A 20,262-nucleotide genomic window follows, 5' to 3' on the forward strand; every position below is an offset into this window, starting at 1 on the left:
TGGCTATTGAACCAATTGACTTCTTCTTTGCTAAGTTGAGACAGCACTTGGCAATTACTAGGCTTGATTAAAAGTTTAATGGATAATACTAGATGAATTAAGTTGTAATTCATTAGTATTGATATATGTAATTAATTTGATTACAGTGAAAATTCCACCATGATTGTAATGGAGATTGGATATAAATTTTGTTACACAAAAAATCGAACTAAGATGCATGCTTGTTTTATTATCTTTTTCTCTATTCTGTTATGTTCTAGTTTTAGAAATAAAATGCAAAAAATTTTCTGCCTAATTTATTTCTGCAAAAATAAAACAAAACAACTTTAATTTTAAAATAAACTTGATTCAGTCCCTTCTCAAGTTCTATCATTACCACCATAAACCAATTCAATTTAAAACACTATAATTTAGATTGAATTAAATTTTATTTTAAAATAAATCAAACTGATATAATTTAAGCAACAATAAATTATGTATATAATTTAGATCGAATGATTTTTTTTTTCAATACCAAAACCACACCGGTAAACATCATAACTAGTTTATATGCTAATAGAAAAAGTATAGGGGAATAATATTTTTTCTGAACAATATAAATAATAGGTTAAAAAAGAAAAGTTAATTTTAATGTTTAAAATTCAAATTTTGAATGAATTAGATTTAATCATAATTTTGAATTTTTTTTATTTTTATTGCAATTGCTCTCTCACAATCCTGTGCTACTACCGTCGCTGCTGTATCGCGACCTCGGTGCCTCGCAGCTGCTATTTCGTTACTTGTTTGTTATCAACTAAGTCGGATGTTCATTTTACCATGTATGCGGATAGTTCTTTTCATTTTAAAGTGGGTTATATCATTGGTATTTTACTTGATTTCTTTGATTCTACATGCACATACTTCGCAACATGTTCATTTTACTATGTATATAGATAATTCTTTTCACTAAAATGTGGATGTTTATTTGGGTCATATTGGGTAAACGAAGTAAAGCGACACGCGATGGAAATGGCGAAGACACAACGCAGCGGCGTGGAAGCAAGGGAAGATGTGCAGCATTGGAGCAGCGACGGAACAAGGTTTCTGGCTTGGCAATGGTGTGACGTCATGGAGGGAAGAAGAAGGCGCACAGTGGCAGCATTGCTTGCAGAAAAACAGGGACGGTGCGACACATGGGAGAAGAAGGTGCAGCGACGACGTCGAGAGCAGGAGACGTGATGCAAGGAAGAAGAAGGTGCAGTGGCAACGTCGGTTGCAGGGAGCACAAAGACGGCGCGACGCATGAGAGAAGAAGGTGCAGCGGCAGTACGACATATTGCTTCTTTAGACGATGATAGCGAGAGTGAAGTGCGTTGATGACGGCACAACAGAAAAGGAGGAGTGAAGCGGTTGTAGAAAAAGAAAAAAAGATAGAAGGTGAGAGATTAAAATTGTGGTGAATAAATAGAGTAAAATATTTTTTGTTTTAGTGGATAAAAATGTAGTCTCACATTATTTGTATCCCTCATTATCTATCTAGTATAATTTATGACAATATAGAATATGAATAATATGTGCAAGAAAATTTTATTGTAAATTATATGTAACCTACTCATCATAGCTTTGTATTTGAGGGGGAAAAAGTTGGCATTTTCTACAAATTGTGTCAATTCAGTGATCAGTAATCAATGCCTTCAAACTACCGCAAAGAAATTCTAACAGCAGTGATAATAATAAGCATAGTTCACAAATTCTATTTGTACAAAAGATAAAATTGTCTATGAAAAAGGAAAAGGTTCTGTAAGAACAATAATCTTAGGTGGCTTTATTTATACAAATAAAGAAAAGTAATTAGAAAACACTTAAGTGCATAAAAAAATCAATAGCCGCTAATAAAGTCAAAATAAACAAGGAGGCGCTCCAACTATTATTTAAACATGCCAGTGAGTTTGGTAGAATGTTAAATTCCCCCCATAATAATTTCACACTGCATAAGAATTAAGATTTGGCCAACTCAAATTCTATACGGGCTTCGCTCTGTGCACAGTGCACACTGAGTTGCTGCGTACCAGACAATTTTTATTCATAGTAGCTAAGGTGTTCGATAAAATGTCTGACACAAGAATCATTGTGATTAAGCTTGACCCTTCTTCTCAATTTTCTGTTCTGAAACAGTAAATCAAATAAGAGTCTCTCCGGTGACCATGATCCCGAGCAACACCACACGAAGGTAACTCTTCTTCCAATTATCATATTCATTCTGCAGTAAAGTGCACTACACTAATGACAATAGCACCTTTGCGCTCACTTTAAGAAAAGGGTTCTGCTTCAAGTTTCCAAACCTTTTTCTTCATAGCAAACCTTGCTTTGGGTTAATTGTGATTGTGTTACCTTGTTCCATTTCAATTTGGTTGAGCACCACTTTGACCCGCTTTTTGTGTTGCTACAACAAAGCCCCACACACTCACACACACTCTCTCTCTTCACATGATGCAAATGCATTTTACAAAAGCAGAGATTTTTAAAAATGGAAGAAATCTCTTTCTTTTGCGTACATTCGCAGGAAGAAAAAGAAAAGGAGAAAGAAATAAAACTCTGACCGAGACATTACTTTCACTTCGTCAGAGAGAGAGAGAGAGCACCGCATTCAAAAAAATTCCCCTTTTCTTCTTGTCCTTGCACTCTGCAAAACAAGACAACAAACACATCATTTCCTTCTTAAAAATTCCTTCTTTGTCTCCAACTCCGTAACCTCAGATTCCTTTTGTTTCCCTCTTTGTTGCTCAGAACTCAGAACTTTCTTTAACTTGTTGAAATTTTCAATTTTGGGCTTGTTTGATCACTTTAACGTGATATGGGTTTGCACTAAAATTAGTCCACCTCTAATTTTCAATTCTTTCATTATCTTTTTTCTTTTCTTATTGGCTAATGGGGATTTTTTTCCTTTCTGAATTTCAAGTTATGTAGTATGTACATGCCTCTCCAGATTCTCAATTGCCCAGTAATTGGAATATACTTTGGTTTTGAAATTTCTGCATAGTGAAAATCTTCTTGATCATTTTAGCAGTAGCTGTTATTATGGGTAGTGGTAATGGTAGAGTTGATGTTGTGAGTGGCAAGGGATGCTCAAGGCTGTTTTCATCTTCGTTCAGAGCTTTGCAGCCATTGGAGCCAATGTCTTCTGTTTCGTCCTCCCCACATATTCGATCAAATGCTCCTTTTGCTGGTCTTGTTATATGCGTTACTGGGCTATCCAAAGGTGAGAGTTTGCCTCAATTTCATCTTTGGTTTATTGAATTTGGTTTCAATTTTGTTAAGGGTTTTTTTTTTTTTTCAATTTCATGCATTTAATGAAAAAAATATTAAAATAAACTAAGAGATCCATATTCTCGTCAGAGTCTGGCCTGATTCGTTGAGTTTTGGTAATAAGGTCTGGATACTGTTCCCTTGAGACAAAAGGAAAAAATCATATGTTCATTGACACTGAACAGGCTCTCTGTCCCTTTCCCTTTTGTTGTTTTGTGAAAGAGAGGAAGGGGTGAGAGAAAAGGGGATTGATTATTGTGCTTCTTGTAATATAAATTGTAAAATAGATGTCAAGTAAATCTGGAAACCTTCCAACAGCGTATATGCAAATCAAGACTGCTGATATAAGCCGTTTCTGTTGGAAAAAAATGTTCATATATAACTTGTTCAGAAGGATTAACTTAAGTTGTATATCATTTGATATTTGAGAGTAGATAAATATCCTGATTCCTATGCACCCCCCCCCCCACCCCCCGCGGCTCTCTCTCTCTCTCTCTCAATGTGTCACAAGTTGTGGAGTAATCCCTGCTGTTTTTGTGTTTTGGCAGAAGCAAGGAATCAAGTCATGGAGGCAACAGAAAGATTAGGTGGCCAGTATAGCCCCAATTTGCATCCACAGTGTACCCATTTGGTGGTTCAGATATCCTTTCCTCTTTCTGAAACATATTAATTTTCTTACGTGGTGATAGCCCCAATTTGCATCCACAGTGTACCCAGTAGGATTAGGCATTTTTGTGTATTGTCACACACTGAAAAAGAAAACTGTATAATCCATTTTTTTTTCTTCTAGCTTTCATGTGCTTCAGGAGAAAATATTATATTGTATTTTATTAAGCCTTCTACTAATTTGATTCTACTGAATTCAGAAAGACCTTATTACATGATACATAGAGTTGGCTTCTCTTGATCGTGTTGTTTTCATGGCATCAATTTTTCCCTGGCATTCATTTTGTATTTACACTGGTTTGGTGCTGCCATTAAATCCTTAACAATCAGTACAGCTTTGGAGGACGCAAGTTTGAGCATGCGCTGAAGCATGGAGCAAAAAACGGTCTCTTTGTTGTCACACTGGGTTGGTTCGTGGACAGTGTCAGGAAAAATGGTACTTGAGCTCATTTCTTTTTCAGTTAAATAGTCCATAATTGTCAATCTACAAAAGCAACCAAATGGTCAAGACTGTATTCTCAAAATGAATGCTTTTGTCTTGATGATGATAAGTAATCAAATATTAGATAGCAAAATTGAGCTGTTTAGCTGTAATTGTTATGAACTGAAATAGATTTTATCTGCTGTAGTGAGGTTGAGTGAGTCCCATTACAGTGTGAAGAGTAATGTGGACAATAACACACGCTTGGATGACTTTAAACTGCTTCCCGGGTATACCGGTGCCGAAAATTCTTGTCTTCCAGCAAGTCTACGTGAGACCAAGAACGTTGATAATGTTGAAGAATTTCAAAGATCTTCTGGTAGAAAATCTAATAGAAGTGTGGACTTCACTTTATCTGGTTACTCCATCTATATTGATCCTGGAATTTCATGTGAATTGAGGAACAAGGTAAAATGATGTATCCTAAAAGTAAAAATCCAGAGATTTTCTGCTCATACTAGTTGTATGTGATGTTTTCCACATTATATGGAGTCTGTTATTCATAGGGTGGTCATCATGAGTTCTGTGTTTCAATTAAGCTAGTGTATCTCCAATAAACTTAGATGCTTTGCACATTTGATAGGTTGTTGATACTGCCACAAGAGAAGGTGCTAGTCTGGCGGAACGATGGTTTGTTGGCTGCAATGTTAGTCATGTAGTGACTGAAGGGACATTTGTACAAAGATATCTTGGATATTCAAGTAACCTCATCACAGTATGTGCTTCTAAATTGTGTTTTAATATTAATCTGAAAAATGGGAATGACTCTTTTTGGAGGCATGCAATTGTGTCTGAAGGCTTGCTCTACTACATTGCTTATTTAAAAGTGCCAATACGTATTCTGGAAGACATTAATGTTATATTGCACATTAGAAGTATTATTTATATCACAATGAAGTTCTTTGATATATGATTTGTCTCAGCCACTGTGGATTCTCAAAACAGCCAAGGAGAAATATGCACAAAGGCTTGTTCATATGTCTGCTGATTTGGCAAAGCAAGTTGGGTTGATGCTTGAAGACATTCATAATGGCATTTTAAGGGAGGTAATTTCTCATTATACTCCTTTAAAACCTTGAATTCACTATCCCATTTTCTATTGTGCTTGTATGTATCTCTAGTCGTGTGTGATTAGACAGTAAACACTGATTATCAACATATTGGCAGAAGATGTAGTACTATTATTGATAACATTCTGTTTGTTGTATCTACAAAGACGTGAACCTTGATATATTTGGTGATGAAATACTTAAATAAGTTGTTGTGGGGTTTAATTCATTAGATTATTGACACTTTTTCCTTGTAACTGGATGCTAAAGGCTTCACTTATTATATTATGAAGTTCTAAAGCCCTAGAAGCTAAACAACACATCCCCCTCTTGCCCGCCCACTCGCTTCTTTGATCATGGAATCATGACATGCTTTTCATTGATATATCAGGAAATAAAGAAGCAAAAAGACAATGAAGTTCATCAGGGCAGTGAAAGTGAATATAGTTACCACGAGAGGCAACAAATAGTGAATGCTGCAAAAATTGGTGTAAGAAGTCGCCGTGGTAGGCAAATGCAGGTCGGTCTCTTGCAAAGTCTTTCGTATGACAGTTGACCTGAACCTACCTGTTAAGGCCTCTAAGAATACCAGTTTGCTGATGTTTTATATTTTTTTTTTCTGAAGAGCATCAACTGATTAATTTTGTAAGCCAGTACTGGAAGAATTTGAGTTTTAGGCATGTGCATAAATGATTCCTAAGTGACACAGCTGTGAAAAAGAATTCTTCGTGTTCTATATATGACTAAACATTGGATCGATGACTTTTCTTTTCAGACTTGTCAGACTCCAATTCGTCCTATAACTCCTAACAACCTTCTAGACTCTATCTGCTGGTCTATATCCGAGCCAACTTCAGCTGCTTCCATCTATACAGATTCTTTCAGTGTTGAAGATCATACTGAAAATCATAATACTTCAATATTTCTTGGTGCAAAAGGGGATGGCAAGGACTCAGAAGCTTCATTTTCAAACTCCACTCGTCATCTGACCGAAAGGTTGTTGGCTCCCTCTATGCCATAAGGTTTATATTTTAATTGTGGTGCATGTAACAAATTATTTGGATTCTTGTAATCTTAATAGTTTCCCTGCCTTTTTCCAGCGAGAAATCAGAGTTGATATTTAAAAACCATTTTCTCACCATACTGTTCCCAATCGACCGATTTGCCGAGATGGGTCCTTCTTCACAAACATACTTCAGCCATAATGGTTTTACATGTCTTCAGGTGTTGGATCATATCCATGCATTTTATCAGGTGCAATATTTATTCTCTTGAAATTTTGCATGCATGTTTTCTTAGCTTTCTGGTTCAATTTGGTTTCTATGTTTATATTTGCACCGAGTCACTCCACAATGATTGTCTAAATTCTACTTTTATGTTAGGAGAATATGTCAAACCAAGAAATAGAAGCTGCAATTCATACCGATTCAAGACATGCTGATAGGCTTAGATCAGTGTACCGCAGTAAAGAAACTGCAGAGCGTGGCTTTGTGTTGTTCAAACGCATTGAATTTTTGGGAAGTCGCACTAGTTTTGAAATGTTGAAGCGTGTAACTGGGGACAACAACTCCAATGTGTATGAGCTATTACTTAGGGCTTAAGGTATATGAACCAAGTTAGCATGCAAAGTTTTTTTTTTTTTTTCATGTATAATTAGTCTTGATGGCATTTAAGAATTTTAAGCGTTGCCAAATTATTTGAATGTTGTTAAGATGTATACGGGAACAAGTGTAAGTTCAGGTGTAGGAATAATAACTGTTTCGTACTCAAGTGATAAATTGAATTCACATCAAATTGTTAAGTTATACAACAAAAATTATAACCCCACTTCCTGTGTTCCTGTGTTGAGTTTTCTACTCTTCTTATTTATTGATTTTTTACTCATTATGTCCCAGTTCTCTCAAAGGGAGGACTTCTTCAAGAGACATTTTTTGTTTCTGAGGACTCGTCCTTCTCCACCCCAAATTGGTAATACTAGTGCCACAATTTTACACCCACAATACATAAAAAAACCATGGTCTTGTATCACTGATTTGAGAGAGTTTGTCAAATCAATGGCACAAAATAATAGTGTCTTATGTGTTGTGGCCACAAAGTCGTGGTACTACTATTATCTTATACAAGAGGCAGAGACTAAGCATCACCAATCTTAAGCTTCCCCAGTCTTTGTAGCTCATGAAGTATTTCAACTGCAGCAGAGTCATATGAACTCTTCTTATCAGCTCTAGCTTCTCCCTTGCATTCTATATTACCATCATTCGGTATGCACAAGGTTATTTTTGACACAAAGCAGTTGAATCCCTTTGTTCCTTCCAGGCCTTCGCTGGATTCAAACAGGGATCTGTACAAAAAGACACTGGTAAGAAGTAATGCCGTATACTGGAGCAGAACTTTCTTTTATTTTTTTTCCTTTCTTTTCACAGTCCATGTCATTACTTGGACCAAGAAAATATGCATATATGAATGCTAAAAATGATTAGAAAAAGTATGAGGAATGTGTGATGAAGTAGAAATTAATTTGTGGATTCACCTATCTTTATACTCTATTGAATCAAATTCTGGCAATGGCCACTGTAATCTCTTGCACAGTTCATATAGTGTGGTTCGGGGTCCTCCTTTCTTCATATTAATAGATGCAATAACTGTAGAAGATGAATCAGCAATGAAGTGAGAAATCTAAGCATCAGTCTATATTCTGATAAAAGCACAAAAATGAAAAATGAAAAACAATGACACAAACCTGGAATGGAATCAGAGTCCTCAGGAGATGAGTCTTTGTGGGGCAAAGAAACAGCAGATGCAATTTCTGCTGTGTTAGTTTCATCCACTTTCGCCCTCTTATTCGATACTGCCTTTGACGAATGTCCATCTGTTAGAGCAGTGCAAATACCAATATCGGTTTCTGGATTAGACGAATCGCATAGATAGTCAGGATTTTCTCTTTTTCTCTTTGGCATGCTACTGCCATGAGAAATTCCCTTCTTCTGTACAATCACAGATAAAGAAAGAAAGATGACCACAAGAGGCTGTATAATATATATTAGAAATTAAGAACATATCATATCTCAGAATATATTCAGACAAAAGAACAGACCTTGAGATCTTTCAACAAGTGAAATGCAGCTTCTCCTTTTGCTATTTTTTTATTCATTCCGTTTCCCTTCCGAACTAAAAGTGCATTTTCCAGTTGTACACTAAGTTCAGCATGCACAGTAGTTCCCTTCCTTTTACAATTTTCTTTGATAAAATATCCAAGAGAGTCACATAATTCAGTTAGTTCACGCAACGGAGGCAATTCAAGTTTATCAGGGGTAACAATGGGAGACAACAGAGGATTGAAAATTCTCCACACTTCATCAAGATTGAGCTTGGTATCAACTAGTATAGCCCCAGCAATACTTTCCACTAGATCTCCAAGTGCCTATCATGCGTAGAAAATGATCATTAAAATCATCTCTAACAAAACTAACAGGAAAATATTAAAATTGATTTGGTTTGTAATGCCTTTGATTCAAGTGCATGTATAAATCCACCAAAAGATACTTGAATTTGAGTAAATTTTAAGTCTACTTTTAAGTATTTGATTATTTTTGCGTATACTACACACATTTTACCTATTCTTAGTCAGAGTAATATGTCAAATCATTAAAAAAAAAAGCCATGTGAAATCAATTGCAAGTTTGCAACCATATCTTGAGTTTGAAACATAGAATGATCACTCTAGGAACCAACCTTGGGGGCTTTAACGCCTGGGAGTGATCTGGTACTGCTCTCTGATTCAGAAATGACCTTAACATATTCTGATATCTGGCTCACCAAATCTCCAGAGCTGAGCAGAAGGTGTGGGTAAAGGTTTCGTCTAACGGCAACTTGAGCAAAATTGTCATTATTGACAGAAGCAGAACGCAAGTCAGTAAGCTCTCCTGGATCAATATCTTTATGGCTCTGATAAAGATGCCATGTAATAAGAAGATCCAATACAGAATCGCCGAGAAATTCAAGCCTCTGCCAGAAAGTCAAGTAGTGGGAATTGAGAAAACGAATAGATAATATCTAATGTGTATAACACCATAAATGACCTTGCATATTAGATGGTAAATAAATAACTAATCTATGCGAGTTATTTATGAATGGAATTCACGAAACTTCACATTACCTCATAGCAGCAACCAATCCCAAGTTCAGCCTCAGATAAATGTGTCATTGCCTCCAGTAAGAGTCCCTTAACAGAAAATTTATACCCAATTTTCATTTCAAGGGTTGCAATCTCGTCTTGTTTTGGTGCATATGTATGGAGAGATGCAGCAGCAATGGCTTCCTCAACCAAGGACAGTTCTAGCTCAGAATCAATGCCAAGCCACTTCATGACATGTAGTGCAGCAATCAATCCGCCAACTACATAGTATGCTCCTATAAGAGCTTCAACACAATCAGAAATTGTCTTTGAACACATCCAGCGGTGACCCTGGTCACAGAGCTTTCCGACCACAACTTTTGGATCTTCAGTCTGGAATTTTCCATCCACAGGAACTTCTGGGGTTTCCACCCCACATTCACAAGAAACAACATGTATAGAACGCTGTCCTGGAGCAACCCAACGGCGTGGTTCAAATGCAGAATCTTGGATATAGCCCTACTCAAGAAAACAGCACAATAATATGAAATTAACTCAATTGATTGCTTGGCCACTTACTGAAAGCCTCATAACAAGATTACTTTGGGATAAAAAATCCCCAGAATGTAAGACACACAATTATTAAACTAACCGTATAATAAAAGAAATTTCTACATAATAAATTAATCATGAGAGAAAAAATAACAAAAAAAAAAAAAGATCGCAGTGCCTGTTTTCAATTTTATGTCATAGGATTAGGATCTGAAGAGTTAATTACTTGTATAAAGTATTCCACCATTTCTTACTTCCCCCTTTCGAAAGTGTGGTTTTCAAACAAAGGAAACTGAGAGTTAAATACTGACCCTGGTAGAGAATGTCCACGCCTGAAGTCTCTTTGAGGCTTATCATGATCAAGTGAAGTACAAAATTATCCTTAACTTGTACCAAACAGCTTAAGCTTTCAAATACACTACTCCATCGACATTATCAAAGATTCAAAGTAATAAAAATCTTAGTAAAAATCTTAGTACCTGTAATTTGCGATTTATTCCCAGTTTATGCAGAGTTGAATTACAAACAGCCCACTTCCGTCTATCAGATAATTTCCCTTCATGTTCCTTAGGATATTTAAGAAAGAGATGACAGCTCACTACAAACTTAAGAACAGAATCTCCCAGCAACTCAAGACGTTCCATTGAAAAATTTTCACAGCATCTTAAGGTTGTCAGTGCTTCTAGAATCTATCATTGGAAAAAAGGAAAGAAAAGAAAAAGGCATATGATTATCATAATGAAAAAGAAGAAAGTAAACTCAGTATCTTATCCTCATAATCCAATCATGTTGGACAAACCAGAGAGCTAGATATGCTGAAATTGCTACTCTGACCATCTATCTCTCGTCTAAGCTGACTGGACAACGTGAGAGATTCAAGACGATGCATCAATGATGGTAGCAAGTACATTGACTTTAAAACATGTCTTTTAACATCAAGAATAAATAAAAGCTCAGGTGGAATGTGAACATGCGCAGGCATTTTGGTGTTTGCTGGGCCAATTTGCGATGACTTATCCTTCTCATCTGTGGAACTCAGAATATATTATAATCAGAATTCAGAAATTTAAACATAGCGCACTTGCATTGCTAGCACATTTTTAATTTGGTACAACATTATAAATATATGAAGATTTGCGGTTTAGGACCTTTTTCTGTTTATTACTGTTGTATACAAAACCACAAGTGCCACATTTGAATTTACTCTAATAAAAAATTTCATGATTTTGCAATTTACCTCAAAAAGTTTTGAAATTTAGCATTAATATGATTAAAAAGAACCTAAGCTTTCCCCCCTTGTGGTTTATATGGAGTTCAAAATTTCATGGATGAGAGCTCATTTGAATTGTCAGGGTAAAAATGTGCAATGCTGGTATATAATGTAATTTTTAATGAAGATTTCTCACAAGCAAAGTGCCACAAGATAAACTTCGAATAGAATTAACCGACCTTCCTCATAGAAATTCAAAAGAACATTGTGTGCATTATGACTTTGCTTCAAACGTAATAAAGGTTGTCCTGGATGTTTCATAGCAATCCCATAGCTGACCATGATCAAGATGTTTAGGTAACTACATGAATAATCTATGAATGGCAACGCAATAAAAGCAAGCGAAAGAGAAAATATGGGGTGTACGGTAAAGCAAATCAGGCACCTTTTCTTGAAGTATTCTGCGAAGGTCATGTGGTTCTCTGGAGACTTCTCATCGTTTCCATCAAACGGACTTTCAGCGCATAGCTTGTTATCTGCTTCAAGAATACAATATATTCTTCCAGTGTGAATAGCCAAAACTACCCGATTCTTTATACTGTTAGCATCAACTACACAATTGGCAAAGTGAATTTTATCTGTGCCTTCACAGGCCACCTTTGATGAATTAGCATCACAAGGTGACGCAATTTTACTGCCCCCATCATAATCTCCAGCAACCACTGAAAACTTGTTCCTTAAAAATTCAACTGCAGGAACACAAGAACTTATTCCAGACCAATTTATTTCCAAAGATCCTTTAGATTCATCATCCCCTTTTTGTAGTGGTAGAAGCAAATAGAAGTGTGGACTCCACAGTGATTTTGTGTCTTTCTGAAGCAAGAATTCCCTCTCTCCTTTTACTGATTTGGACTTATGAACCAATCTCCCAAACAAACCATTGAAAAAAACCTCATGGAAGCATTTTGCATACATCATCTGGTAGATAACAGACAACAAAGCAATGAAATCATCATGTTAAACCTTCAGAATAAACTATTATCAGTGATCTATTCTAAAATCTACAATGGATAAGACATTATTTCCAGACCTGTTCAGCATTCAAATAAACTTGTCCACAGAAAGATAAGGAAGCCTTTACGGTTTTTTTGATCAAATAAAGATCTAATTCAATATTTCCAACATCATCGTCAAACTTTGACTCAATCAGGAGAACAAATCCTGAGAAGATTTCACTGACAATGCTGCATTTGAAATCAAATCTATAGGCATAAAATTTGGCTCCGACTAGTTTGTCTTCAATTGTACCACATAAAGCTCGAATGCTGGCTGTGCCATGTAATTCTTTTCTTCTTGTGGTTCCTGCAAATGCAAAAAGCAAAGCAGGATTAAAATAAGGCAGGTTAAGCAGTTAAATAGTTTGGATGTAAAACAAAAATTTGCATGTCCCAGTACAAAAATATATACCAAAACTCAGTGTTGGAATATGAAATTCAGATGAAAACATGTGAAACAAGAAGACATAAATATACACAATACATGATGATGACTGAGTTTTTGTGTTTGTAGTATTTTTGCAAAAATATATGTATGCTTTAATAAATGCAACAACTAACACCTCATTGTAAAACTTTGACATGTTTGCATTTTAGTTTACCAAATCAAACAGGAAACATTCATCATGTGTCGAATACAGTTAGTATCTCATTTATCCACAATATTTGAAATATCTTCTTCAAAAATGTAAAGTACGGAGAAATGATACATTATCACATACATCAAAAAATAAGTACATGTCACATGATGAACAACTTTTAGGTGTCCGATAATGGAACGCCTAATTAATTTGGATAACTTTCTCCATAAATGCAGCTTTCAATTGCAGAAAACTTTTTGGTATAAAAAAGCGATGTTGAATTTCTACAGGGTAAAAATAGCATCTTTCTAAACGCTACAATTTTGAGCTATTTCTTGGTAAATTCATAGGTTCAAAAGTTAACCATAAAATTACTTGAGCTTTCTCCCACTTCAACAAATAATACAGTACATCATCTCATACTCTCGTAATTCACGGACAAAAGTCTTATTTTATACATTCAAAATAAAATATAAAATCTTATAGTCCTTTTCAACACACATTTCTAAGCACAGAACTGATTTTTTGAAACTAAATAATTTTTTTTTATTCCCAGTTAATCCAAACGCATACTAAATTGTAAATGTAGGGTCTGCATATAGATTGCAAAACACAACACTTTGACCATCAGATCTGAAAGTTGATGGTGATTACTTCAAAAAGGATTGTGGTTCAGAGGTGTCACTGCATTGTTCCCAGTAAAAAACTATATCATGACAATTTCATAAATAATATATTTATTGCAGTATCTACTACTTCCATGCCACCATTGGAAGATGCTTCATAAAGGTCTCTCTTTGCATCACTACATCGTTAAATCCTGTAAAGGATATCCAAAACATGTATACAGGCGACAATGATATAATATTTTCCTTTTTTTTTACCAAATACATACTTGCAAAGGATATTTATAAGTTTATATGTTAACTATAATTGCAAATTGAAATTAGAAATATATTCCAGCAGAATTACCCTAAAAGGTCGTAAATTATTTAGCAGAGAATTTATACCTGCGCCTGATCCTGTACCAGATTCTTTGTTTTGCACGCTATGTTCAGCTTTTGGAGGCTTTTCAGTGAAAGGGACAAGATGATCATTTAAGGCATGCATCTGATGCAGCTTCTTACAAGCTTCTAAACAGACGAGATTCCTTGCCAAACGGACATCTTTACCCAAGGGACCGACTATTGTTTGGAAAGCTGCATTAGGTGGTAATGTTAATTTACACCTGTATGCCCCTTCAAAAGGCAGGAATTCAAAATTGGGCTTTGCACGGGGGTACCTAAGAGAATAAAATTCAAATTGTATTCATAAGTTTTCTCTCTCTCTTTTTTTTTTTTTGATACTATGCTTCGAGAAATCAAAAAACAGAACACAGAATAGGATAGGTCCATACTCATCACATGGGAGCTTTTCACAATATCGATTTAAAAGACTAACACTTGAGTCCAAGTTGACTGATGCTCCAGTAGACTCAACATAATATATATTTGATTTCACTTCCGTAATCACCCTTAAATTAGAAGCATGATGTTCTTTATATATAGCCGCTTCAGTCACGGATCGCTCACTCCTGATGATGTGAAACAGTTTATTTCTTTGATCCACGTTTCCCCTGTACACCAAAAAGAGAGAAAGATGTTACAAAAGGTATGGAAGACTAGAGATCCTCAAATTACAAAAGGATTATTAACGATTTAAACGGAAATTGCTAAGGAGGATGCACTAAAAGTATGTTCAAGGGAAAAAAGGAAATTCCCGAAACAAAATAACTTTTATGTATGGTCACATGGAGAGCCGAAAAAACTGGAATACACACCTCTCCAACATCACAATAAATTGGGAGTCATCCTGCCTAGATCTTCCCCGAGACTGGACATAACTGCGACATGTGTTCGGTAGGTCAAAACGTATCACACATGAGCACTTTGGCACATGAATTCCTTCCTCAATGACCTCAGTTGTAAATAATATATTGACCTAAACAAAATGATTAATAACCTATTATGAACTTTCAAAACCAACATTTATGAGAATTTTACTGAAAATAGAGGAGGCTTTGCTACAACTTGATTAATATGATGCAGTGAACAAGTACCTTTCCAGAACGAAAAGAATCCAATGTTTCCTTCTGCTTCTTAGCAGTCAGTGAACCAGCTGACGTATTGTTTCCGGTTAAATAGGAAACTGTAAAATGAGATATCTGTGGAACTTTCTTTATAAATCTTTCAATCACCTTTGCTGTGATGATTCTTTCGACAAAAACAAGGCACAATACCTCACATGAATGTCTGCAAACATAAAGCATGATAGATTATCAACACTTTTATGATAGATTCATGATACAACTTAAATGCAAAAGAAAACTAATTATATGACAAGTAAAATGGATCCATTGTTCCATACCCAAATGACTGGAAGAGTTTAATAAGTTCAAGTAATTTGGGAGATAAGTATCCCAGGTCTACTGCCTTTGAAAAATCAAAATCAAGCACTGGAATCTTGTTATCATCTGAAGCAACAATAGTTAAAGATTAGATGCAGAGACCATACATATGGCAATGCACAAAGAAATATTGCATGGTATCATTTATTTGAATGCTGTCCAAAACGTAACATATCATTTTTCATAGAGAATGACTGGACGAGAAACTAATGAGCTCTTTAGAGGATTTATTTATTCTAAAACAGAAAAATGTATATTAGTATATAAAATCTTATTAGTATAACAATGTCAATACAATTACTATATTAGTATAAAAGTGAGTTTGTCATAAACAAATGAATTATATCAAAATGCATACCAAGATGGAGGGATTCTTCAATTATTTGCATGACTACGTCAATGAATGCTTTGCACTGACTAAAACCTTTTTGGTAAACTTCACACTCTCCTTCGACTTTGGAGAAATTTTCATGCCATATTTTAACAGCCTGCATAAATATTAACGATTTATTAGTAAATATAAGAAACAATGAAAATGATTGATGAATGTACATAAATGTGTACATTTCCCATATGCTACGGAGAATCAGTCATTAAACAGATTAGGACCATAAATTACAGGACTCTTACTAAATTTACAAAATGTTAGAAAAAAGAAAGAGAACATTGTTCCATTTTTTCTTTTCCTTTATGGCATAATCTTTCTTTACAGTTTACACGATTTCAGAGTGTTTGATAAGCACCTCATAAGCACATAGGAGGCCGAGATCTTCAAGGCAATACAAGACTCTTGCAAGTTCATTGGACATCCGCTTATGCAGCGTATTTAATTTATTCTCCACATCCTTAGAGGTACCGTCAGTTGAGCTTTGTAATTCCAATAACAATGCACCAGACTGTCCAAAGAGAATAACTTCTGTCAGTATCCATTAATGTAGGAAGATTAATTGAGGGGGAACATAGTCATATACATGTAACATGAACCAAAATTACCTTGGACCACAAGTCTTCAATCTTTGGCTTCAAATTCAAATCAGGGAATTGTGCCTGGTCATAATATCTACAACTTTCTTTTGCAGAAGGTATATATACCTCCATCTCGGTCCTATCTTCTACAGTATATCTCTAAAGAAATAAAAAATGAAAATCTATGAAACTTCCTTTTTTGTTGAAAAGATATTTAGTCATGTGCACTCATGGAAAAAAATTATTGAGTCAAAATCTAGAAATCACTAATACCCGAGAATCCAAGATACTTTCCAGTTCTGATATCTGACCCTCACAATCCACAGAAGAGGAAACACCTAACAAATACGTAATACATAATGAGTCAACATCAAGAAATTACTAACAGTATACCTGGATAGTTAGGGACACAAAAAAGTTACCTTTTTTACCTACTGGTGATGCTGTCATTCCAAAAATTTTAGGCTTTTCATCAGCCTTGTGATAGAATTCCTTCATAGCACAGGCAATAAAATCATATGTAAATATATTCTGATTACCTAATAAAGAGCAACAAAAAATGGCCAAAAAGAGAAAAAAGTGTATGATGAAGGAAATACAACTCACCTTCATTACTTTTGCATAGGGATGGTTACCAGTTGCTCGATGACACTCATCAATAATCATCAAGCATATTGATTCCATCTTCAAGAAAGCCTTTCTTAGAGCGTCCAAAAGAAGCTGGGGTGTCATAACCAGTACCTATTAGACATCAAATATCACGGTTATAATAACCATAGAGCTAGGCCAAGAATATTCATGAGTTTATCAGCATAATTAACCAAACCAATTGTTTGTAAAACATGTCACTGAGATTTGAGATCACACCAAAAGCCATTCAAAGATTCACATTGATATAAAAATTCATAGACTCTTTAAGTAATTATAGTAGCATATACAGATAATTCATATAAAAATAACTAATCTTTGCCAATAAGGCCATCAAAAGCCAAAAAGACCATAATAATTAATGAAAATGAAATCAACCATGATTGAAGGAAGACAAACATAAGTAGCATTATTAGGAGAATGTCATAAAAGCATACCTCATTTTCACTAATTTCCTTCTCCCAGATACTTAAATCCCATGCGTCCACTCCTTTTGCCCCATAATACTCCTGAACTTGAAAATCTGTAAGATCTCTTATATTCTTATATTGCTGCAAGGGGAAACAAAACAGCAAATAAATTTAACCTGCGACTGTAGTCAAACCAAGAGAGAAAAAAAGAAAAACCATAAAAGGGGAGAAAAATCTCGGGGAACAAGCCTGGTTGACAAGATGAACGGTTGGAGCTAAGAAAATAATCAACTTTTTGGAGCCACTGGACCTGATAGCTTGACCAATGTTCTTCATAAGCAACACAGCTATTAATGTCTTACCAGCACCTGTATCCAATACTGCTATTGTATTCCTCTTCTTTGCAACTTCAAATACTTCTAATTGATACCTGTACGGAAAACAATTAACCACAATAATACAAATATAGGCAAGGTTACATTACCATCATCAAAATAAAGAAATTGCAAGAAACAACAAAGACTCAAACTTTAATGAATTATGATCATTCTGCGGCATTACCCCCACATGAAACACCAGAATAAAAAAGAAGGGCGAAACAAACAGGAATGAAATTAACTATTTAATTAAACAGAAGAAAAAAATTAAGCCCAAGAAAGAGAGAAGAAAAGGAGGTACCCTCTAGGGTCCATGGTCTGGGGTGTCTCGAAAGGGAGTGAACCTGATTCTGATTCCTCAGCACAAGGTTTTGTGTATAAGTGATTAAAGGTTCGGTTGGGACAAGGTTGGTTCTGGTTTGATGAATCCATGTTGAAGAGAAAATGAAAAAGGAAGAAAATTTGGCAGTGAAAACAAGAAAAGATTGGAACTTTATAAGTACAACAATAATGGGGTAATGGGAAGAAGCAACATTGTCGACGCGATCACCCCAAACTGAAAAAAGAGCAGTGAGCTTAGGAGTGTGAAGAAACTGAACTGAAGTGAACGCCTTCCCTTGACCACGTGTCAATCAATTCTTTATAGAAATAATTAAAAGTTAAAATAAAATAAGAGAAGAATGAGAGAGTGAAACAGAACTGAAAGAGGTCAAAGTTGTTTTCAAGTGTTTCTGTTGTTGAAGCAGAAAAAACATGAACAACAAACTATTGTCCTTGTCATCTAAAACACGTGATATACGATGGATTTGTGAGTGAAGTGTGAACTATTTCGTTTAAAAGAATTAACTTCTAATTTGGTGCCAAAGATTCAGCACCCCAACAAAGTTTTTGAAACATATTATCAATAAAATAATTTTTGAATGATTTAAAAAATAATAAAAATAATTAATAAATATTATATTTTTTATAAGTGATAAAAAATTTTAAAATTAACAAACAGGTTGTTCATTTGATTCAAATTTTTGTGATAATATTTAAATAAATATTTAAAAGGTAACAAAATTTGATCTCTAAATCTTTTATTTTACTTTTTAAAATAATTTGATCATTTATAATAAAAAAATTTAAAAATTCACTTGACATAAAATCAGGCCTGCTATACATCCATATAACCATATAATCAAGTTGGCCCAAGCCCAAATTGATTCAAGCGCATTAAATGGAGAGTGAGAAACACGCGCCAGACACAGAAAAACGTCTCGTTTTTCATTCGCGCTTCATTATGAACGAACGTTACATCTTCAACACGAAACCAATACACCAAAACACTCACTCTCTTCGAATCTCTCTGAACATCACTCAAACTTCAATCACATTCTTTGCGAAAACCACTACTGCAAACGAATCGGAAGAAGATTTCACAAGCAGCAACCAGAAACAAACGAAAACAACAACAAAGACTACAAAAGGTATGAGAAAACTACTGTTTATTTAAAATCTTGCAAAGTCGCGTTTCGCCTAGTTTCATTTTAGTTTTACTGGTTTGATTTGCTTCGTTTAGTGGATTGAACTATGGTGAATGATTTTTACAATATAACTAAGGCTTTAAGATATAGTTGCTTGTTCTTATTGGCTTGGATAGTTTAAATAGAGCTCTGTTACTATCTTCAATACTTATTTTCCATTGAAGAACACTATTCTTGTTGATTGAAAATTGATAACGATTTATTAACCACATGAACGTTTTTCGGTTCGGTAGCCTTTGTGATTTTTGTTCTGTGCATGAAGGATTTTCGGTTCAGTAGGTTGTGGTATATTAATTAAACTGATTAAGATATACATGCTTGTGGTTGTTGATGTATTGAATGAGTTTTGTTTAGGACAATTAACATTAGAGATAACTCTTTCATTTTGATAATCCATACTACTGTAATAGTATTCTTGTTGATTGAAAGTTGATCATCATTTATTAACCACATGAACATTTTTTGGTTCGGTAGCCTTTTTTATTTTAGTTCTGTGCATGAAGGATTTTCGGTTCGGTGGGTTGTGGCATTTTAATTGACTTGTTTAACATACACATGCTTGTGGTTGTTGATGTATTGAATGAGTTTTGTTTAGGACAATTCACATTAGAGACAACTCTTTCACTTTGATAAGTTATACTACTGTAATAGTATTCTTATTGATTGAAAGTTGATCATCATTTATTAACCACATGAATATTTTTCGGTTCGATAGCCTTTTTTATTTTGGTTCTATGCATGAAAGATTTTCGGTTCGGTGGGTTGTGGCATTTTAATTGACTTGTTTAACATACACACGCTTATAGTTGTTGATGTATTGAATGAGTTTTGTTTAGAACAATTCACATTAGAGACAACTCTTTCACTTTGATAAGCCATACTACTGTAATAGTATT

The 20,262-nt window shown here is 34.8% G+C and overlaps 2 protein-coding genes across 5 annotated transcripts; one reads left to right on the forward strand and one right to left on the reverse strand.

The window, feature by feature from the left end:
• Positions 1-1,932: 1,932 nt before the first annotated feature.
• LOC112716047 (uncharacterized) lies at positions 1,933-7,308 on the forward strand. Of its 4 annotated transcripts, none has more exons than XM_025767886.2 (11): positions 1,933-2,209; positions 3,047-3,238; positions 3,834-3,925; positions 4,285-4,387; positions 4,581-4,840; positions 5,016-5,147; positions 5,356-5,478; positions 5,873-6,001; positions 6,257-6,477; positions 6,582-6,735; positions 6,864-7,308. In XM_025767886.2, the coding sequence occupies exons 2-11, from the start codon at positions 3,058-3,060 to the stop codon at positions 7,080-7,082; spliced, it is 1,614 nt and encodes a 537-aa protein (XP_025623671.1). In that variant the 5' UTR covers positions 1,933-2,209; positions 3,047-3,057; the 3' UTR covers positions 7,083-7,308. The 4 variants fall into 4 exon arrangements, with proteins under 4 accessions (XP_025623671.1, XP_029145556.1, XP_025623672.1 ...); XM_029289723.2 differs by having other exon boundaries at positions 1,987-2,209; positions 2,939-3,238; XM_025767887.3 differs by having other exon boundaries at positions 2,042-2,209; positions 3,132-3,238.
• LOC112716045 (endoribonuclease Dicer homolog 3a) lies at positions 7,225-18,619 on the reverse strand. The gene is made up of 25 exons (XM_025767885.3): positions 18,142-18,619; positions 17,713-17,893; positions 17,491-17,604; positions 17,012-17,146; positions 16,828-16,897; positions 16,679-16,743; positions 16,433-16,564; positions 16,183-16,335; positions 15,798-15,927; positions 15,400-15,505; positions 15,092-15,284; positions 14,813-14,973; positions 14,390-14,608; positions 14,004-14,275; positions 12,448-12,719; positions 11,803-12,335; positions 11,597-11,691; positions 10,947-11,173; positions 10,627-10,836; positions 9,638-10,114; positions 9,214-9,486; positions 8,576-8,902; positions 8,222-8,465; positions 8,012-8,123; positions 7,225-7,822 (listed from the first exon to the last, which is right to left on the reverse strand). Exons 1-25 carry the CDS (start codon positions 18,270-18,272, stop codon positions 7,615-7,617), a joined length of 5,040 nt encoding a protein of 1,679 aa, XP_025623670.1. The 5' UTR covers positions 18,273-18,619; the 3' UTR covers positions 7,225-7,614.
• Between the last annotated feature and the right edge of the window lie 1,643 nt (positions 18,620-20,262).

Source organism: Arachis hypogaea, chromosome 10 (genome assembly GCF_003086295.3).
Source record: "Arachis hypogaea cultivar Tifrunner chromosome 10, arahy.Tifrunner.gnm2.J5K5, whole genome shotgun sequence".
Classification (NCBI taxonomy): Eukaryota; Viridiplantae; Streptophyta; class Magnoliopsida; order Fabales; family Fabaceae; genus Arachis; species Arachis hypogaea.

Coding starts and splice junctions, on each gene's coding strand:
- LOC112716047 (XM_025767886.2), top strand. CDS start 3,058: ATGGGTAGTGGTAATGGTAGAGTTGATGTTGTGAGTGGCAAGGGATGC. Junction 3,239..3,833: donor CGTTACTGGGCTATCCAAAG/GTGAGAGTTTGC, acceptor GTGTTTTGGCAG/AAGCAAGGAATCAAGTCATG. Junction 6,478..6,581: donor ACTCGTCATCTGACCGAAAG/GTTGTTGGCTCC, acceptor GCCTTTTTCCAG/CGAGAAATCAGAGTTGATAT.
- LOC112716045 (XM_025767885.3), bottom strand. CDS start 18,272: ATGGATTCATCAAACCAGAACCAACCTTGTCCCAACCGAACCTTTAAT. Junction 16,565..16,678: donor AAAGTATCTTGGATTCTCGG/GTATTAGTGATT, acceptor TTATTTCTTTAG/AGATATACTGTAGAAGATAG. Junction 10,115..10,626: donor GAATAAATCGCAAATTACAG/GTACTAAGATTT, acceptor TTTCTTGAGTAG/GGCTATATCCAAGATTCTGC.